Source organism: Oncorhynchus kisutch, linkage group LG17 (genome assembly GCF_002021735.2).
Source record: "Oncorhynchus kisutch isolate 150728-3 linkage group LG17, Okis_V2, whole genome shotgun sequence".
NCBI classification, from domain to species: Eukaryota; Metazoa; Chordata; class Actinopteri; order Salmoniformes; family Salmonidae; genus Oncorhynchus; species Oncorhynchus kisutch.
The window spans coordinates 17,338,358-17,359,010 of record NC_034190.2 but is presented as its reverse complement, the minus strand read 5'-3'; the positions used below and the strand labels follow the sequence as shown (position 1 = coordinate 17,359,010).

The following is a 20,653-nucleotide window of genomic DNA, read 5'->3' as shown; positions in this document are numbered from 1 at the left end:
GGCCTGCTTACCTTATCCTCTGACGATGAATGCAAAGCACAAGACAATATGTTCTCATTCAGCGACGAAATCGATCAAAACAGTAGTCCGGAGAAAAAGTTTAGGAAGAGCGAGCTGGGGTATAAGCAGCAGCACCAGCATGCGCCAAGCTCATACAGGACTCATCCGCCACAACAAAAAAGGGAAGGGGCGAGAGGCTCTGTGTGTAGAAGAAACAAAATCCCATTTTTTCTGTTCGATGTTTGAAGGGTAAACCAAGATAATGAAAGCAGGCGCGAGCACTCGGGTCGTCCAGATAACCGCTATCGGCCCTCGGGGTTGAACTTATCACACGCTAGAGCAGTGCCCATGTCTTATACCAATATTAAACCTAGCCAGGGCTATGGACTATGTGTTTGGGCACAAGTACCATGCAGACATCACCAGAACAGTGAACTCCCCGAAACATAGCGTCACCATAGACAAGGAAGATTATGCAAATGAACTAGTGCCTTGGACACAAAAAGTCACTTCAAATCCTGCCCCCCCCCCCTCCAAAAAAAATAGCATCACAAAAACCACGAACACCCATCCCAAGTGTTTTATGGCATTTGTTGTTATTTATTAAACACAGAATCGAATAATGACTGGATGAAATGATGGGAGAGTACACAGATTTACGCAGCACAGCTGATGGTGACAACCGCACATTACCATTACTATGAGAGGGATAAAGGGCGCCCATCCGCAGCTTAATCATTAACCAACACTTTTGCATTTTATTTAGCCTATCAAGCCTTTCATTTACGAATTGTGCTTGTATTATTACTTTTTTGTGTGTGTTGCAATAATCGTCAAATTTCTAAATTCCTAGGATCGAATATGTATTTTTCCTGAATGGTTAGAAAATACATAAATGCGTTTATGAACTGGGGACGCCGCCGATCAAAGCCTTGGTTGGGGTGAACCAAGGGAAAGACCCCATCGGGTTAGACATCTCCAAAAGGGAAAACAGAGGAGGTAGACAAGAGAAACCGGCGAGAGAGAAACCGAGAGCATGGGGAATCCCTCTGCATGTGAATGGTGTCGTTTGCGGACAAAGCAAAACGATTTATGTCCTCTTGCATCTCAAGGCAGTAAACACGTCTAGAGCACTGCTTCTCTGGTCTGAGGCCGCATGGTGGATGGATAGAAGGACAGATTCAGCCACACAATAAAAAGGTAGAACATTCAGACGGCGTGGGAGGGTGAGTGGGACCAAAATTCGTGCGTGAGGATATTTTTTAGCAAACGTTGCCTTTCTTTTTTCAAAGCAGAATAGTGACTTGGTATAATTATTTACTGCTTTGTGTTTTCTCGAAATGCTGAGTCGTGATTTTCCTTAATTTGGGCCCTAGCTACGGGGTTAGATGTCATGGAGATAGTGGGAACAGAAGGCGGATTGATATTATTACAAAAAGGACGAACACAAACCACCCCAAAACTACTTTTTGGGAGTAATATTTTGCCAACTTTACAGCAAGTGTAATCTATAGCCTTCGCCAAGGCGGATGGTTTTCAGAGAGGGATCTTTTGAAAGGAACAACAAGGCATCGCTGCAAGAGCTGCGATTCCCCCGTCGTTTTTATAGTGACAAATTACACTACAAAAGACATGTGGAAGAGAACGAATTATTGCTCTCAGGCGTTTCATATCACCACTATAAGCTATATAGGAAGTCTACAGGCTATGGATGTGTGTGTACAGGCCTGTGTGTGAGTGTGCTGGTGTAGGCGTCTCAGTGCTACTTATTAGAATTGAATCAGGATATGACCATCAAGCATTTCTAACAGAAATCAATGAGGACATAATATGGACTTACCGAAGGCAGGGCAGGGTCTCGTGAAGACCGTAGGACGGATGGGATTTATTTAGGTAGAATTCTGAAAGAAAATTTCAAATCCACGTTACTTTAGCCAACCAGTTTTTTCCTTAATAAACCTATAGGTCCAATATTCCACCTAACATGTAAATGCTAAGTTCATATCAATAATAACAATGTGCATAATATATTAGTAGGCTAATATCATATTTCCAGAAGAGAGTAGGCTAGGCCTAATGAAAACTCCAAGTAGCCTAACAATAGACTAATTACTTTGAACAATAAATTGATTCAACATTAGCAGCCAAAACCAGTCAAGTAAATACACAAATTTACGATAATAGGCTTTAGCCCAGTAGTTTAAAGAATTGCAATGTGAGCTATCTTGTGTCCAAATGTAAATATTGAATCATATTGTAATCATATGTGTTCGTTGTGCAACAAAGTTAGTGAATATTCTTTATTTTAAACTTAATAACCACATTATTATACATATTTTTCTCTTATTAATCAAATTATTGCTAGTAATAAAAAATAATACATTTCAAAACAGTCACATTTATATTTCAACATCAATGTTACAAAAACAAAACTATCCAGAAAACTAAAAAAGTAGCTTGGACAATCATTTTAGTAGCTTTTTTGTTTTTGTGTGTATTTTTGTCCACCATTGGAATTGGATCGAATAGTCATTAGCGCTCGTGCAATGGCTGCCCCAAGTCCCTGCGCCCATAAATCACACCCGAGCGCCGTGACCTCAGCGCGGCCGCGCGGTCCTATATGGCACTCCGTCTACCATTATCCTCGTCTTCGTGGCAGAGCCGCACAACCCCAAAGCCTTTCTTCGCTTTTTATGTACCTCAACTTGATGTATCCTTTCCCGAGAAAACCCATGTTTAACACCACAAATTGATGTATTTTATAGGGAAATTAATTACTCCTCGGAGCAGGCTTTCACCTCAGTTTTTTTTCTTATTTTCTAACCAGCAGAGGTTTAAATGGCTGGGTTTATTTACAAACCGCTATCTAGGCCAACTGCAAATCTGATGTAGGCTATCTGTGGCTATGGCTGCATGAACTGCATACGGGTTTCTAGCTAAACACTTGAGTGTCTGCACTATTCCGAGCTAGGAATCTGATCAAAATTAAACTGAAAATCAAACATTTAAAAATCTATATTTTATTGTGATATATAACACCAATGGAGTAAGGCTATAGACCATGGGATGGGGAATTGTTGTGAGGACTTTGAAGCCAAGCTAAAATGTTCACACAGGATATTGAAGCAAATATAACTGAAGTTATGTTTCATGTAGTATAATTCATTTTAGTAGCCTGACACTGAAAATCGACGATATCTCTAACAACATGACAATATATACTCTTTAAAAATGTTTCAGTTTTATTTTCCAGCCCGACACAAACATGGAGTCTTTTTTGCTTACTGACCTCTGCCTCGCGCGGCAATAACTCACGACAGTAATGAACAATCGGCGGAAATACCTCAAAATAAAATCCATCATCCCCAAGCACAAGCTCTGACTCTGTCCGCGAGGAAAAACATATCCGTCCGTGACAGCAGTATAATAGCATCCACAACAAGCAAGAACCTCCCTCTCTCCCTGTCTCTCTTTCTCGTTCCCTCTTTCTTTCTCTCCTCAGCAAAAGTCTACAAAGCCCCGACTAAACTCACGGAAAGTGGGGGGATGCGCGTAATCAGCATCGTATGGCCAGACCAGGGCTCCGGTTTTCTCCCGGTGCCATAACACCGCGCCGTATTATGCGCCCTGCTCACGTGACACCACGTCAACTTAAATCCCTTTTATTTGAGCCCGTGAATCATTCATGTAGGCAGTCATTGCCCCTGAGGAAAACGGATCACTTTAGAGGGAGGAAAAAGAAGGGTACATGAGACTACAATGTACGATGGGACAGGTCTCTCGCAGTGCCTCTCGAATTCCACACAACTCGCCTGATTCCGAGGCGTGTGTGTTCTGTCAGTTTTGAAGGCTCCTATATTTAGTGCCTATTAACGTAATCAGAGAGCGCTAATCCCGATGTACAATACTGTGATGCTAGGCTAACTAGCCTTGGGCCACGGGTAGAGCCAGGGATGTGTTTGGCGTGGTGGTGTGACAATTCTCACTATGTGAGATAGATAGAGGGCTTTTCCTCAAGGAAGCCCCTTATGGATGGCGGATTGCTCACTCAACACCCGAGTCACCCCTTTCTTTTTTATAGAGAGATATGGCTGGGGCTATTGTGTGCAGAGTGTGCAGAGGCACTCAATATCGCCACCACTCCACTATACATCACCCCACACCCCCGAGCTATACAACCAATCACTCACCCACTCACTCACTCAGTCAATAGCCACATACTGGCGGCCGAATCGAAATCAAATATCTCATAGTTACCTGTCCGAACGCTGCGTAAAGGTGTGCGTCCCAGTAGCCGGGAGGTGTGAGTGTCAGTTAGTCAGTCAGTGCTGATCTGAGAGGAGATGGTGCACGAGTAAGCGCAATGAGCTGGTTCTTTACCCCCCTGGTCAGTGCAGCGACCCTCCATTCAACCTGCAGCTCTTACGCATTTCCTACCGCCAGTTGAGTGATGCTGGAAATTATAGGTTTGCGCAGAGGACATACTCAAATCCCAGTATGGGGAGGGGGAAGGATCAGGTGGTAATATGGCAACTAGCCTACTCTTCTTGTTCACATGAAAACGTATGAGATGAGGGTCATCGACAATAATTATCTTTGAATGTATATTCTACTGCAATGTCTAATAGACCCACAACTTAAGTTATGAACGGTATGGTGGCCCACTACATTATATCGTTTAGACTTCCCGGGTACAGCCTAAACCTTGTCCGGAAGAGCAGCCCTTCTCTCGGCGCCGTTTGGCGCTTGTTTTCTGTCAACACTGAGCAGCGGGCGTGGAAATGTTCCACCATAACTATTAATCACGTAAAGCGGACATGGAGCGCATCCCACTCCCACACCACGCCACCCTTTGTCTTCTCAAACTACAACTTGAGCCGTTTAAACTTTTAAAAATCCGAGCAGGAGGGGACCATCTCTTATCAGTTTACCTTTCAGACTACTTTGTGGAAGATTGGGAGTGAGGAGGTTCTGATTTTATGATTTATGTTGGGTTAGAATTATGGGTGAATCAGATTTGATTAGCATAATTGTTTTTTTGTTTTTTTTTATGTGAAGAGGGGACGTCGTTTAAACTCAGAGAAAGGCCTTTACTTTGGGATACATTTTGGTGATACAGAAATGTGATTTATGTCTTTCTCTGTTCTAGTTCGGCCAGATTTGCATACCACTGCACCAGCTCAGAGTGCACATGCATGGCATGCCGGGGAGCGTCTGTGACTGGAGCTGACCGTGGACGGAAAACAGACCCTCTCTCCCACGCCGGGTTTCGCCACCGCACCTGAACTTTTTCCTGACCCAAGCCGAGGCCCAGAGAGTCGAGTGTGAAGTTATTTGGGGTCAAAAACAAGGAGAGGATGGAGACTACAAAACCAATTACGAACATAGCTAAACCTCCGTTTTCAGCTGGGAAAGTTTTGGATACTTTTTAGGATGGGTGTTTGTTCTTTTCAGCAGTTTCAAGTTTCAAAGTTTATTCGCCACTGCACAGAATTCAACAGGTGTAAAACCGTACAGTGGAATTCTTGATTTGAGAGCTAGTTCCAATAATCCGTGATAATACTATAGTAATACTATACACTAGTGATAATACTATAGAAAATACCCGAATATATAATACAAAATGCAATCAAGAATAAAAACCACACAAGATGATTAGCATATTACAGCATTTGGTTAGTTTCTTTGTTTATACTTTTTCTGAGTTATTTCTTCAGATATATCAAACTCCCAACATTCCCCGGCCACCAAGAGGACTTGAGCTGTCGACCTCTCCACACCCTCTGTCTTTGGGTGTTCGCCAGACGGCGGTGGCTATAGGCTACATATCTCCCCACAATGTTGACATTTGAAGCTCTTAACAGCGAGCCTTGGGTTACCGATACACTCAGCAGAAGATAACTCTTTCTCAGGGGTTTACATTGACCAACATCAAGGCTAATGCGAAATTCAACGCCTTAAACTGGCATGGCGTCCAAGCTAAGACAAAGAAGCCTCGGTGGATCACGCTATACACGACTACACGGACTGACTTCTGTTCTGCTGGTTTGTTTCAGTACGTATTGTAGAAATAAAATTGTATTAATGTTGACTTTTTGTTGTAATACTTTAAAATGTATTTCAATTGCCACTTTTGATAGGTTAACGTTATATTTAGTGTTTTGAAGAGCTGATTATAACAATTCTAGGGTAAGAACAAGAGACTAAACTTCCTAATTTGACCTCAGAGCAATAATAATGCTGTATAATAATATTAATAATGATATTAATAATAATAATATCAACAATAATAGTAGGCCTACACATTACCAATGGCACATTTGATTCAACTAGCCTCTGGCAAGCTAAAACTAAAACTAACCGCTCAAAGTCATTTTGAACATATTTTTAGACTTAACGTTATTACACGTGTTTATATTGTATGTTACATTAATGTTCAATAACAGCCTTATAGCCTAAAGTCAGTCTTTCGTGGACAGGATGGTGATCTGTTAATGTTTAACTTAGTTCTTGATTGTTCTTTGTGCCTTCTCTGTATAAGGCGCCCATTCAATAATGTGGACAAGTCATTCATGCACAATAGCCTTTTAAAACTTTGCGTGTGTGGCTCACAAGACCAGACATGGGTTAACATGCACATAAATTGTTAATAAAAATGTATTTTTACAAAATACGGAAAACGGAATATAAAGTCAATGAGTACTGTACTACTTCTACGTGAATGCATTGTTTTTATCAGAATCTTACAATCCTTTCAATTAATTTCAACGCAACTTTATTTATACAATCAGAGACAAATGTGAAAGTATGTTGAGTGTGCAAAAAGCATGGAACCTCTTCCTTGCTCAGGGTCATTGGGTTGCTCTAAGGTAATCTTGTGATCACTTATGTCCGATGCCAATATACATTTGAGTTCATTGCAGTGTTTATTTTCAATTAGGCCTACTTTATTTATGCTCAATTAACGAAGTGGCATTTCTGCTCTACACCCTTGAATGTAAGCCACAGGTCAGAAGCGAACAAGAAGTCTCACTGCACAGCTTTGTCAATCGCAGCAGTCCTATAACAACGGGGTATCAGTTCATATTTTATCAATTAAATGTTCAGAATTATAAAAGTTCGTTGCTGCCACATTGCAATTCCGTATCCCCCTCCTCTTCCTTTTGAGTCATTTTAGGGTAAATTTAGCCAGAAATGTTATGTTATGGAAAAGCACAGATGCTATGCAGAAGTTTGTACTTTTCCACATGCTGATGCGCCTTGTGTATAACGCCTGGGTGTGAGCCTTGATCACAAGTTGAATGCCATATCCTACCATAATAACTGCCTCATATAGTCTATTATCATTGAAAAAGTACATCTTCATATGAGTAATATTCAGATTCCAGGTAACAATTTAGAAATTGATAGTTTTCAAGTTTTTAAATTGCTACGTGAAGGTAACGCTTGCGCATTTTGCTTACGCATTTTTGCCACAAGGAACCAGTCTCCTAGCAGAGTCTAACCCACAAAGCTGCGGGTTAACAGGAGGTTGATGCTGGTGAGCAAGAAAGCCTTATAACAAAGCAGCAGCTGAATATACACTGTTACAAATCAGTCACAACCAAATACCAATGACGTGGACAGTTACATTGCTCTCAACCTTTAACATATCGCTATGTAAAGAAATGAAAAACAAGTTATTTAGGACAGAAAGTGTCCAAATCTACTCACAATCAGACAACATGGGCTCTATCCACCAGGGAACGGACCGACAGGAGCGAGAATTTAGCAGAGAGGAATATTTGATTCGTGCTCTGCCGAGGATCATTTCAAATGAAAATACTGCCGATTTTCATATCTATTTCTGACCCGAGGGCATTCATTATTGAATACGTCACGTGAGTTATCATATTAAAATGTAGTACATTGGGGGTGACCTCTATTCGGGTATTAAATTAGCACAAATGTCTAATTTAACTATCTTGACATCGTGAGATATTGCGTAAAACCTGTGCCAATCAAACAAAATGGCAATTTCTCAACTCCACGCCTACGCCAACTGCTGGCACAGAAAAGGCCTAGACTAAGTTGGCAAGATAATTCTGTGTAATTTAAAAATGTTCCATAATGCATTACATTGAATTGCACTTGTATCCACTTAAAGCTCAGATGGAGTTTACGAAGATGTAGCCATATTACGCATTCCTTTCCTGCTGTGCCCAATGCCATTTGATAAGAAAATACGCTGATTGTTATGCATATGCTATAACATTCCACTCAGGCCTACTTATATAATATATATATATATATAACATAGCAATCGCTTCTGTCTATCAAGGATGGATTATGAATGCTTGTAAAGTCAGATACATAGACAAAATGCTGCTTATGGCGAACAATAATAATGGCCTTGAATAACTGTTTTTTCATTTCGTTAACATATCTACTCGAAACTCAATGTTAGAGTCCATAATTATAAGAATGGTTTTCATTTACTAGAATAATGTAGATCCTTTGGAGAGGTCAACGAGGTCCCTTTTATAGCTACAGTAAATGGAAAAGTAGTTTTTTCTAATAGCTCTAAGCGTGGTCTATCTCAATCTTCCCTTTGCACTCATGATCTGACAGAGGCGTTTGTGGGACGAATAGCAGTAGAGACGACTTTGAGTGAATGAACAGCACGTTTGCACACCTTCACAAAAATGTTGTTGCCGCATTGTCTCGTGGGCAAATATATATATATATATTAAAAGCTATGGAGGACTGGACATTGTGTGTCGTAAGGTCAGAGGTCAAGCGGAGTGCTGCTAGTCGATGATTGGTCAGAAACTGATGTGTCCTCTCGTTGAACCCTCTGATTGTTTAGATGTAGCAGGTAGTGACCAACACACGCTGGTATACTCGGGTTTGAGAAGAAAATGCACATTATCCTTGTAATAAAAAAGGAAAACAGGAGCAGCCAAATGTGTGGCCAAATACTTCGCTAGAATATAACAGGTCTCTATGGGGCTACATAAAGTTTGTGGAACATGTATTATTATGGTAGTAAGTAATATCCTATTTCAATTTGCAACACTCTCATACTTTCGAAATACTAACCTATAGTAGTAGTTTACAGATTATTAACAAATATGCACACACGATTTAGTTTTGCATTGTGTTAACTGTGTATGCAATGTTGTAACAGAGAAACATGGCCCGTAAATCAACTTGTTTAGTTTAATAGCAGTTTTATAGCAATCTGGAAAGTCCACTGAGAAAGATGCATCTGGGTGAAAAATAAAATGTTATTGGAGTTTTATGCTCACTTTATGCACAACGATATTTCTGGATAATTGTGCGTCTTTGGCTGTGAAACTACATTGACTGAATGTCTTAGGACTGTGAACTTGCAAGGAGTGGGCTTTTGTATATATTTACTGACGTTTTAGGTGCTGCCCATTGGAATATCACTGGTCTGAGTTGTTTTGTCCAGAAAAAACGAAAGTGGACAAACAAAGCAAAATGTAACACCCAGCACAGCTATCATAATTAGGTGAATTGTATTTCTTATAACGTTCATTACGCACGCACATTCGAAGCACTGGCTAGCTCATTCAAATGTTTCAATCCCTGTTTGGGAATAGTGTTATGTCATTAAACGTTAAAGAAACAAGCACTATGCGTATTGAGTTTGTGAGCCTTGTTAAATCATCCACAACCTTTGTGCGGCCTTTGACATAGGCCTACGCTATAGACAAGTTATGCTATTGTTACCATAGCATTCAAAAATGTGATCTAACTCAATGCATATTATTCTGAAATATCTTACAATATTATATGCAAACCAACATCAGCCATACAATTGAAGTACATATTTATTTCACGGGAAACGTTTCTTGCATGTGCCTAAACTACAATACATTATTACACCGTTCATTAATCAAACAACATATACAAATATTCACAGTTTAGATCACACCACAAAATAGGGACACACTATCACAGATGAAACGAGTCTACACTACTACACGAACAAACAAACGAGGATGTCTTTTTTTAGCCGACAAAATGGATTCAGTATTGTGCCTTCGCTATGATTTGTCTATGTACATTAGGGGTGAAAGTCACCTGGACATTACACGAGTTAATAACAATTTCAACAGTAAACCAACTCATTCACACATCACGAGCTAAACCCTAACTACTACCCTGTCCCGTTCTAAGCCTCGTGATAGGTCTCAGACCGGGCACTCGAGCTTTCCTAAAACATCGTCATTCTTTCAAGTATATTAAAACTTTCCACGAGAATAAACAAAAACATTGCATAGAAGAAAAAGAAAAACGCGGCCTCACATATCTCTCGTCTCATTCTCTTTCTTTTTATTCTATGCAATGATACATATAATTCAAGGTCCTGTGGTGCATTTGAATGTGCGTTAACCTTCTGTCTTAATAAACAAGTACATACATTTCAGTTGCCATCTTGGGCAGTACGTGGCGGATTTCGAGCTCAATAATGAGGAGAGTGAACAAACAGAAAGAGGAGGTTGAGAGGGGAAATGGTTTTGAAAGGACGCGACAGGCCCAAGGGCCAAGGGATTTGGGGTAATACCATGGGGGCCATACTCGAGAATCGGGCCACAAAATTCAGTTTCTGTGTTCTGTTCTCAGTCTGTTGGTTTGGCGCGAGGGTTCCATCACTATAGGCTCGCGGTGCAAGGCGTGGGAACAAGCTGCTGGTGCGTGGCTGTTTTGATTTTCTGTTGTTGCTGCTGCTGCTGTGCTCCCAAGGACGAGGCTGAGCTTGCGGAGCGGATCTTTGTGTTCGGCAGCTTGTGATCTTTCTTCCACTTCATTCTTCTGTTCTGGAACCAGATCTTCACCTGACGTTCGGTCAGGCACATCGTGTGCGCGATCTCCACGCGCCTGCGTCGGGTCAGGTAGCGGTTGAAGTGGAATTCTTTCTCCAGCTCGAGAGCCTGCTGGCGGGTGTAGGCAGTGCGAGACCTCTTGGGCACTCCTCCATTGTAAGTAGCATTGACTGAAGAAAAGCAAGCACACACACATACAAGCAAGCAGTTGTTACTGCCACATGAAGCACTACAGTTCAAACACCACCTCCATTGGATACATTACAACTGTTGTTCTCCATAAAGGCTCGTTGGTAGTCTAATGGAGGTATAAAGCCTACGATGTTTTGTTCGGGGTTTCGCCTCAATTTCTATTGCATAGAAAGACCTTAATTTGGAGACTCCATGTGTACAAGCGCTCGCATCCAGGGACAAATCAAGCCTTAGAAAATGATTAACAAAATCGGCCGGGTTGTATATTACAGTTTGGCTGGGGTCCAGCCATGGAGGTATAGTTCTAGTTAAAAGACAACATAGACACATGGCCCCGGCAGACAAACACAGGCAATAAAATTTATGAGGGTTCTTAATTACCGACCCCGCTGCTCGATGGTCGTAAATTGCCGTTGTAAGGGGTGCTACTAGTGCTGCCTCGATGGGCGTGCATACGTTCCAGTGGCGGCTTGCTCTGTGGTTCCGGTATTTAAACGTGGCGATAACTCACCAACATGGACCTTCTTCATCCAGGGGTAGACCACCGGCACTTCCTTTCCCTTCTGTGCGCTGGAATAAGACTCAGTGGCGAGACTGCAGTCTTTGCTCACGTCCGCCACGGCACCGCTGTCTGGGACTGGGTTGAGGCGAGGGCCATGGTTCTGGGCAACGGGGTGAGCATGTGCGTGATGCCTGTCGGTGAAATCGTCGAGACCGTTGTTAGGGACATTACCGTAGTCGTAGCTCGGTTCTGTGTAGTTTGACCTCGGATAGGACGCCTCGTCGTGATGGGGAAAGCCCGAATCTTTTGGCCGTTCGTAGTACTCAGTAGGGGCGGGAATGTATCCGTTCTGTTGATATTCGTCGCATGGAGGAAAGGAAGGTTCGATATAGTTCGAGTTTATCAAGTATGAACTCATGATCATTAATTTGTGAAGTGCAACAATACTAATTTTTATCGCTCTGTCGTTATTCTGATCTCCACAAAACCCTCCTACTCTCTGTCAAATGTACAAAGTTGTCTGGTCACGTGTAAACCGCCACCAATCACCGCGTCTCCTGTGGGCATCATGTAAACAGGAACCAATGGAAAGCCTGGCATTGGCACAACGAAAATGTCTCAGACTAGCCTACGTTGGTGATTTCCTTATTTAATCAAAATAGATAAAGAAAAAAGTATCAAGGCAGTTGTTTACCACATTGACTCAACTAGAGTAAGTAACCCCTTTATTTAGAAGTAACCCACAGTAGACCACGGCCTTGAGGAGATGATGATGAGGAGGATGATGATGATGTTGGGTATCTCATACTGTTGCCCAGGAAAAGGATGGGCTCTTTGGAAACAAGCAAACTGTACGTGTCTTATTTTCTGTCAAAGATGACATTGGAGCGCCTTTCCAATCCACTCCTTTCCAAGATGCGTTCCTTTCTAGTCAATTCTCAGTTGGTAATTCCGTTCGTAAAATGTAAATCTGTATTGTAACATTTTACTGATGGTGATGAACTAAATGAAATGGAAACGTGTTTACATAGATACTGATATTGATCGTGAACTGGAGACTAGAGAGTGACAGATTATGTGCACGCACAATCGAGGAAGTCAAATATTTAACTTGATTTGTGCCACACACACACACACACACACACACAAAGCGAGGCAAAGATAAAACATTGCCTGGGCGCATTTACGCGGCTCTGCGGTACACATTGTCACTTAAACCTATGATAACTCTGCATTTTAATTGTAACATCAAATAGTTTATATTTGGCTCATCATATACAAGATGGCATCTTAAAAGAAGGCCAAAAGAAGGCCAAATAACCGGTTGCGAATTTGCAATGATGTTAGTAGATGAGAAGTGAACACTTGTGTTGAAATGAAAAGCAACTCAATACAAAAGTAAGTGATCAACATGCATCCGCCTATCTACCGACGCACCGTCTACTGACAAAGCGCTTGTCAGTAAGCACAAAGATAGGCCTATACGACTCATTTTTAGAAGTAACTGCCTGCGATTGATTATAACTAACCTACTAGGTTAGTTGTTGACTTTACTCAAATATCCAACATAAACACCCATCATTTGTGCAGCATTTTAAACTATTGAGGTGGATGTCAGTTAATAATTAGGCCTACAACATAAGACTAAGGGCATAGTAATAATAATAATTATCATAAATATAGTATACTATTAATAAGTACAATGCCAAACAACTGAAATACACAACTAGACCTAAAATAACAATATTCAAGCCATCACCTGAAAATATATTCAACCTCACGAACATGTATCCTACAATTAACCAAACACACTTCTCGTTTCATTTCACTATGACAAAAGTGCAATTATATACAGTTTATAATAGCAGCATCCCTGACCGTATCTCTTCTGTGCCATCAGTGTCTTGTCAACTGCCATCTCCACGACCTGCTTGCCCTCCATCTCACTATTCCGAATCCGAGGTGAAAATATCGAGGAAGCCTCCTCAACTGCACGAACAACTCTAGGGAAAGTGTCCGCGACTGTCCACGTGAAGAAGGCCCGGTGCGCGGTGGCAAGGGGAGGCCAAACTTCGGAAATATTGACAGCTTTATTTTTTTATTTTTCGCTCCCGCTTTCTATTCGCTCCCCTAAACAGCGATAACTTCTCTCTGACCCTAAAGTGACACCGTTTCCATTTTGTTTCTGATTAATCTTGCCCATTGACAGTCTTTGTTAAACAACAAGGCGTGCCCTTCTCCAAAGAGGCGACATTTTCATATTTGTTAGACGCAGTGACCTGAAGTTCACCCCGGACTTGGACTTCGGTTTTCGGGTCTACTCGACTCTGGGGAGATAACGGTGCACTTAGTACGGGTCAGCACCCAACAGCGCCCCAAAAATAATAATAATTTGTAATATATATATATATATTTTAAACAGTACAAAACCCACGTAAGTCCACGTTAAAAAGACTTACGTCGATTGTGGCACTCCTGTAGCGATGTTAGCCAACTGAAGGGACGCTTCAGTGTATCCTTGTCAAGGTTTGATTTAGAAGGATATACATATGTATATTTATTCAATTTGTATCATACTGTTAGGCTTATGTTATTGTTGCTCACCTAGGCTCCTGTTTTTCCCGTTCAAACAAGGTCCTGCTCCGAGCTTTGTATGGATAAGACGGAAACGAAAGCCATCTCTATGGGATTTGTATTTTTGTCAGATTTAGGCCTATGGCATTCTACGCATCTAAATAGCCAAAGTTGACAGGTGTTATATTACGATGTAATGTATTCTGCACCTGTAACTCATTGTGAATGACAAGGGGGGATATTTTATTCTGTAGATCTGGCCTCCAGAACGCATGTAGCCAAGACCACCTGAGAGCCTATCTATCAAGATAATATCCAAGGTAAGAATACTTGACTTGATATCTAAATCACATACACCCACCCACCACTTATGGTGCTGCCATATGGTGTATTATTATTATTATTATTTATCCTGCTACCAGTCACGTTCTCCTGATCCCTGCCTACATGTAAGCTACACATCTACCTCAGTATCCCTGCACATTGTAAATGTGGTACTAACACTGACCCTGTATATAGCTGACATTCTCAACAACAACAAAAATTCTGTCTCATATTTCTTATTTCTCTTCTTTTTAATAAAAAAACATTATATTAAATATTGCATTGTTGGGAAGGGCTAGCAATTTAACCATTTCACTGTACTTGTGCATGTGACAAAGAAAAGTTGAAAGTTGAAATGTACAGTCAGTGTGTTATATATGTGCTATATAAATATGGGCAGGGTTGGCTATTATCCACTCTCTAGCCATACAGTAGCACAACCTTGAATGAGAGACCGGCTAAGTCGGTAATGCTTTACAGCTATTTGCAGTTGATTGCGTTTAATACACTGCCTTTTGTACTTACTATAGTCATTTTTTATTTAACATCTTGAGATGGGAAAACGTGTTTATTCTGAAGTTGAACATGTTTTTTATGACCTAATGTTAAACTTAGGTAAAATCACAAGTTTTCTTTTGACACTTCTCAAACGTGATGATCTAATAAACTTTTCAGCGACATACATATGCTATTTTAAACAAACACATTCAGTGTTTTACGATTTTAGATGGAAAATGTGAAATATGATCAATTGACTTTCACAATATCAAAAAAAAGAAGCATTAATAAATATGGGACCGGTACCAATCTTATTTGTGCAATGTGGCTCAGGCTATGGCAACGTTTCAGTAACAATTATTCTAAATAAAACTCGTCCAAGGCATCTAAGTAAATTAGCAAAAGAGCAAAAAGTCTAGTTATATATTTGAAAAATCTCGCCTACTATTCTATTCATTTGCTAAAGTAATGTGTGAGAAAGAAGTGTATTGCCACGCCTTCTGTCCTTCCCACATATAACGAATATAATATATATATCAAACTGACACAGTGCTGTAAATGTAGACAGTAAGGAAAGTGCTCTGATGATAGTGACTGATCACACATGGTTGCTACAAGGCCCCTTGTCTGTTAGGAGGACCAGGCTGCAGAGGAAAATATTCACTAGATGCTAAAGGTAAGGGTGCAAATTAATGTTGCAAATATAAGGATTTTGATCATGCAACATGTTGTGAGTTTTGTATAACGATATATTGATATGTTTGCTGAAACAGGAAGGCCACCAACAGAGCTCCTTGCACATTCAACACACCTTTAGAGGAAGATAGGTGGGTGAAATAGTATATTACCTTGTTTATGTTGTCGTCTTAAAAAAAGGACATAAATCAAAGCAAAAGCAACTGCATCAAGCTAGTGTTTTATGGAGCTTTTAGTGATACACAAACGTTTAGAACAACAAGGTCTTAGTTAGGTCTGTGTTATCATACTATTTTGCCCAATCCGTATCTTCTAAATTTATACGACAGAACATATACTCAATTTTCTTCAATAAACAGTTGTTAGAATTGTGCCATAACCCAATTCGTTATTATCCTATAAGAAAAAGATAACTTGCGGGAGCTATTTATTTATTTATTTATGATAAAGACACACCTCTAATTACCATATTATTCCTTTAGCTCTTGACTCTTTTTAAATAAATGAAGATTGAATAACCAATAGTTAGGCTATTTTATAATAGGCCACTTGTTTGTTTAACAAAACGAAATATGAATGAACAGTTTGGGAATAAATTGTTACTGACATGGCTATGGCAGATCTCACAATTTCGAGTGCACAGTTTCATTAGACGTTTTAGGAAAATAGCCTACATTAGCCTACATTTTGCCATGTCTTGAAAACCAATTGTATCTATTACAATATAGGCTAGATGCATATTTTCAGAAAAATTATCCCCATGAAAGCGTATTGGGTTAGCAATTTTCATGTAGAATTAGATGGGGATGGGGCTCATATTCTCACAGTTTTACGGGAAAGGAAAACGCTTGGGTTCGATCTCTTTATGCAGCTCCATCCCTTTAGAAGCTTTATAGCCTAAAGACTAACGCATTTTCAAAACCTAATACAATTATAACGGTGTTTTTGTTCTTATTCAGAAAAGTTTATAACACTTCACGGTTTTCATTTATTATTATTATTATTATTTTTTTTTACATATTTCTTCTTTGTAACCAAAATCAACTTGTGGGTGACTTTTTGTAAGGCAAAAAACAAGACGTGTTGCTTAGCAGAGCGAGAGAAAGGCTAAATGTTTTTTAAGGAGTCCGGAGGCTCCATTTGGGGGTCTGTGGCCATAGCCTACCCATCACCCTGTGACCTGGGTAAGAATATCAATCCTCAAAATGCTAATTTTGCCCTGGTCCCTAAACATAACCAATGCAATTTATTCAAAGGAAATTCACCAATCCACAGCCTTAATAAAATGCTGGCCACTCAATCTTGGGTCTGGGGACGGGCGGGGGTCCACTCCCCTCGGTCCCTAACTCGGGGTCACCCCGCTTTCAGGGTTCACCTGGAGTGCACCGTCAAACATATGTAATTCAAAGCTATTCTATCTTTTGTGTGGAGAGTCAAGATCGCTATTATAACGCTGGCATCAGGCCCCGGCTGAACAGATGAAGGAGACTTGTTCAGCGGGTAAACTTTTGACCCCAATTTTTCCTCCTCTTCCCCGCTATCTCGAGTTCATCAGTCCCACCCCTGCGAGGCTGTGCTGCCCAGGCGAGGTTTCTGGCTGTTCAGGACGAAAAATGTATTTGCGCTATATTCATTTCTTTTATCATTAGTGTAATTATTCTCATGAATATTATAATTAATGGTATCCTATAGTAACAATAAAGGCAGGCCTATAACAGAATAACTGTAGTTGTACTGTACTGTCTCACTGTGGGTTTTGGTTACAACACACCGCTCTGCATACCTCTAATACAGTATGTACATTATATTTAAGTAATAGGCCCGAGGGGTTGGGGTATATGGTCAATATGACACTGCTAAGGGCTGTTCTTACTCACGAAGCAACACGGAGTGCCTGGATACAGCCCTTAGCCGTGGTATATTGGCCATATATCACAAACCCCTGAGGTGCCCTTATTGCTATTATAAACTGGTTACCGACGTAATTAGAGCAGTAAAAATAAATGTTTTGTCATACCAGTGGTATATGGTCTGATATACCACGGCTGTCAGCCAATCAGCATTCAGTGCTCGAACCACCCAGTTTATAATGACATTTTTGTCATTTAGCAGGCCCTCTTATCCAGAACAACTTACGTTATTCATTCGTTTGTATCAAGCAAACCACTCAGGGATGCATGTGTGTCCTTCATACTTGTGTGTGCCTCACATCTACCTACTATGCCATACTGCCCAAATGTACCACAGGCTATCCAACAAAAAAACGAATGTAATATGCAAATGTTTTTTTGCCACTGCAATGTGTATGTATTAAGGCAAGCAAACCGGTCAAGTATATGTGTGTCCTATCCTACTATCGTGTGTGCGTGTGTGTGTGGGTGTGTGTGTGTGTGTGTGTGTGTGTGTGTGCGCGCGTGCGCGTGTGTTCTCCTCCTATCAGAAGCTGGCTGCGGATGACACTGAACTTGGCCTAAAGCGAGCTCTGCTGGTGGCTCCGGGAGGATGCAGATTTATCTTTCTGCTATGGCTGACCTCGCGGTGAACCGCGCGCTGGGGACGGTTCTTTTTTTCTGCCTGGCATTGTCTGCCTTGCTGTGCAACGCATAAGGGACCCCGATTTTGACATTTTAATTGTGTAACAATGGTGTAAATTTCTCCCCAGACATCACAATGATAATGGCATAGAATAAGGGTTTTACTTATATTTTCAACACCACAAACTGTAATGGAAATAAAGTTACATTTCGTTGCATTGGCTATCTGTTTACACGACTTAGTGATATATGTCAACTATTAGGTTACTGGGCGGAGAAGGGGAGGATGGGGAATATGGTTGGGGTCAAACCACGTCAAATCACCAGATGAGTCAGTTTGAATTCCATCGATGTATTGATATAAAGTCCTATGAAGATAATTGTTTTCAGATGTATTCATTGAATTTCAATCAAATACTTTGAGATTACATTGATTGAAATCGAATTCACCGATGAAAAAAAGGTTATGAATAGACTGTAAGAACTCATTTATACTTTATGATAACCATTTCTGATACTTCAAATATAATGTTTTCTACTTACAGTAGGCCAACATGCACTTCTTAATTAGACATGAGCAATGCACCCATTATCCAAATGCTTTAATCATCACGACATGATAAAGGCCTAATTTAAATGTGTCAACATATAAGAGCAACACACAACGATGGAAATTGAGTCAGAAATCCATAACTGTCAAATAGTAAAACACTGTTATACACATCAAATAGGCCTGACACATAGCTACGTACTAGAAACACAGTTTAACTAAACCTAGACTGTTGCCACAGAGTCTACATTACAGTCCACATTACAGCCAAAACAACAACGTAATTAGGCTATATACTAAGCTAAGCCAGAAACTGATGCAGAGCAGTTGTCCCAGCAAACGAAAAAAACGCAATCTAAAGGAAACTATTGTGATTGTGAAAATGCGTCACAATACAAAAGTTACACACACTTTTGTGACGCATTTACAAATTGGCTACTTTGATAAATCTATCATTTCCTGGAGATATTGGTATCTGAGTGACCACCTCCGCACGGACGTACGCGCCCAGTCACCATGCAGCGAGAGTGACACTCTCCAAGAGGTCAACTGAACTTTATAACCCCAAAACACAAAATGACGTGGCTGACACAAAACGGAATTCCTTTTTAAATGTGGCCCTGCTGCTTTTTGTCATGTGTTGTGTTAACTCTACAGTGTGTTTAAGGAACACATGAGGAAACCTGACCAAAGCGACAACTGCAGCTCCAAGGTTTTTAAGTTGTGCTTTAACTTCCCACTCACCCACCAAAAAACATTATACCGCAAGTGTTGTATGATAGTCAAGTACTGTATACAAACATATTTCAGTTAAGCAATGACAATGCAAACACCATAAAACAGCTCAAATAGCTTTTTGGCTTGTCCAGCACATGAATAGCTATGAAGAGGCCAAATAACCCCCCTTGTGTTATACAGGAAGTGAAAAAACAACGTACTAAAAAGTTAAGTTTGTGGGGGTGGAAGTGGACAGAAGCATAATTATCCCACACGCAGTAATGGATTATGAGTTTCACCACAGATGGAGGGAAACAAGTTCCACTGGGAAGGAAGCAATTAAATATCCATGAGCCGGACCCAACCCTGGCCAACATCTGCCGAGAAAGACCAGTATTCAGCTCATAACCAACTGACAAATTAGCGTAATAGACTAATAAGGACAAATAGAGCGTCCGAATACAATCATAATGCTGTTTCGAACAGGGTGGCTGTTCGGAGCCAAGGGAATGGAAGGCTACAGGCTACCCAAGGGCAATAGAGGCAGAAACTTACCTCGAGACAGAAGCTCTCTCCTCATGTGAGTCTGGTGCGCAGGGTCCATCGCGAGGCGTTCTGGTGAACGAGGAGCAGCTGTAACGGGCAAGGAACACTTTTTACAGCCTGCAAGGAGAGAGTCAGACGAAGCCTCGCGTCAGTGCGATTATATGTTATGTGCAATATACTGTCAACTCCCCAAAACCATAAAACTTACTTTAATGGCCACCACGTGACCGTTTATGGCCAGTGAGCCTATCTGGCCGCGCTCTAGATGATTTTTACGATCTAATTCATAGACAAAACCCCCATTCATTTGGCACCCAAATGTCAGGCCGGAACCGGCATAATAAAGTTTACGGCTCAAAAAGTCGAACGGATTTCATGAGAGTAGTGAGCTCGAGCACAGGGGACGCAGAGCCCCTAGAGCAGGTCACTGGCTAGGACCCGCTTTTGACCCACGTGCAAAGGTGAGTAAAGAAAGCGGATATAGATTTGTCTACCTGTTGATTTTCTCGACCTTGAAACTAGCTGGGAAAGTGTAGCTTTTTAAGTTTCAAATGCAATCAATGGGGTGAAAGGGTTACACTGGGGGGGGGGACGAACATTTCAGGACTGCATTTCAGTTAGACATAGTCTTGACCTACAAAAACAAGTTACAGCAGGCCTATGAAGTTTGCATTCAACAACTAAA

The 20,653-nt window shown here is 40.9% G+C and overlaps 2 protein-coding genes and 1 long non-coding RNA gene across 10 annotated transcripts in view; 1 reads left to right on the top strand and 2 right to left on the bottom strand.

Moving 5' to 3' along the window:
• LOC109907261 (homeobox protein Hox-A3a-like) overlaps positions 1 to 20,653 on the bottom strand; it is a 35,554-nt gene that overhangs the window by 7,368 nt on the left and 7,533 nt on the right. Inside the window, exons 2-3 of one of the 6 annotated variants that reach the window (XM_020505136.2) lie at positions 19,978 to 20,085; positions 1,841 to 1,901 (exon numbers count right to left, since the gene is read on the bottom strand). The gene's annotated coding sequence lies outside the window, so the exon portion shown is untranslated. Of the gene's footprint in view, positions 1 to 11; positions 456 to 1,840; positions 1,902 to 3,289; positions 3,597 to 4,257; positions 4,669 to 19,977; positions 20,086 to 20,653 lie in introns of those variants that run through there. The other 5 variants (XM_020505138.2, XM_031793131.1, XM_031793132.1 and 2 more) reach the window with 5 other exon arrangements.
• Positions 4,684 to 18,378, top strand: LOC109907265 (uncharacterized). 3 transcript variants are annotated; one of them, XR_004203551.1, is made up of 5 exons: positions 4,684 to 4,968; positions 5,150 to 6,055; positions 14,358 to 14,423; positions 15,699 to 15,752; positions 18,062 to 18,378. It is a non-coding gene; the product is annotated as an uncharacterized LOC109907265 (long non-coding RNA). The 3 variants fall into 3 exon arrangements; XR_004203550.1 differs by lacking the exon at positions 15,699 to 15,752; XR_004203549.1 differs by lacking the exons at positions 14,358 to 14,423; positions 15,699 to 15,752; positions 18,062 to 18,378 and having other exon boundaries at positions 5,150 to 6,673.
• Positions 9,822 to 12,163, bottom strand: LOC116354328 (homeobox protein Hox-A4-like). Its single transcript, XM_031793133.1, has 2 exons — positions 11,539 to 12,163; positions 9,822 to 11,005 (listed from the first exon to the last, which is right to left on the bottom strand). Exons 1-2 carry the CDS (start codon positions 11,951 to 11,953, stop codon positions 10,665 to 10,667), a joined length of 756 nt encoding a protein of 251 aa, XP_031648993.1. The 5' UTR covers positions 11,954 to 12,163; the 3' UTR covers positions 9,822 to 10,664.

What these genes read in the sequence shown, in the direction of transcription:
- LOC116354328 (XM_031793133.1), bottom strand. Translation starts at nt 11,953, where the DNA reads ATGATCATGAGTTCATACTTGATAAACTCGAACTATATCGAACCTTCC. An exon ending in GATGAAGAAGGTCCATGTTG is followed by an intron (nt 11,006 to 11,538) that starts GTGAGTTATCGC and finishes GCTTTTCTTCAG; the next exon opens with TCAATGCTACTTACAATGGA.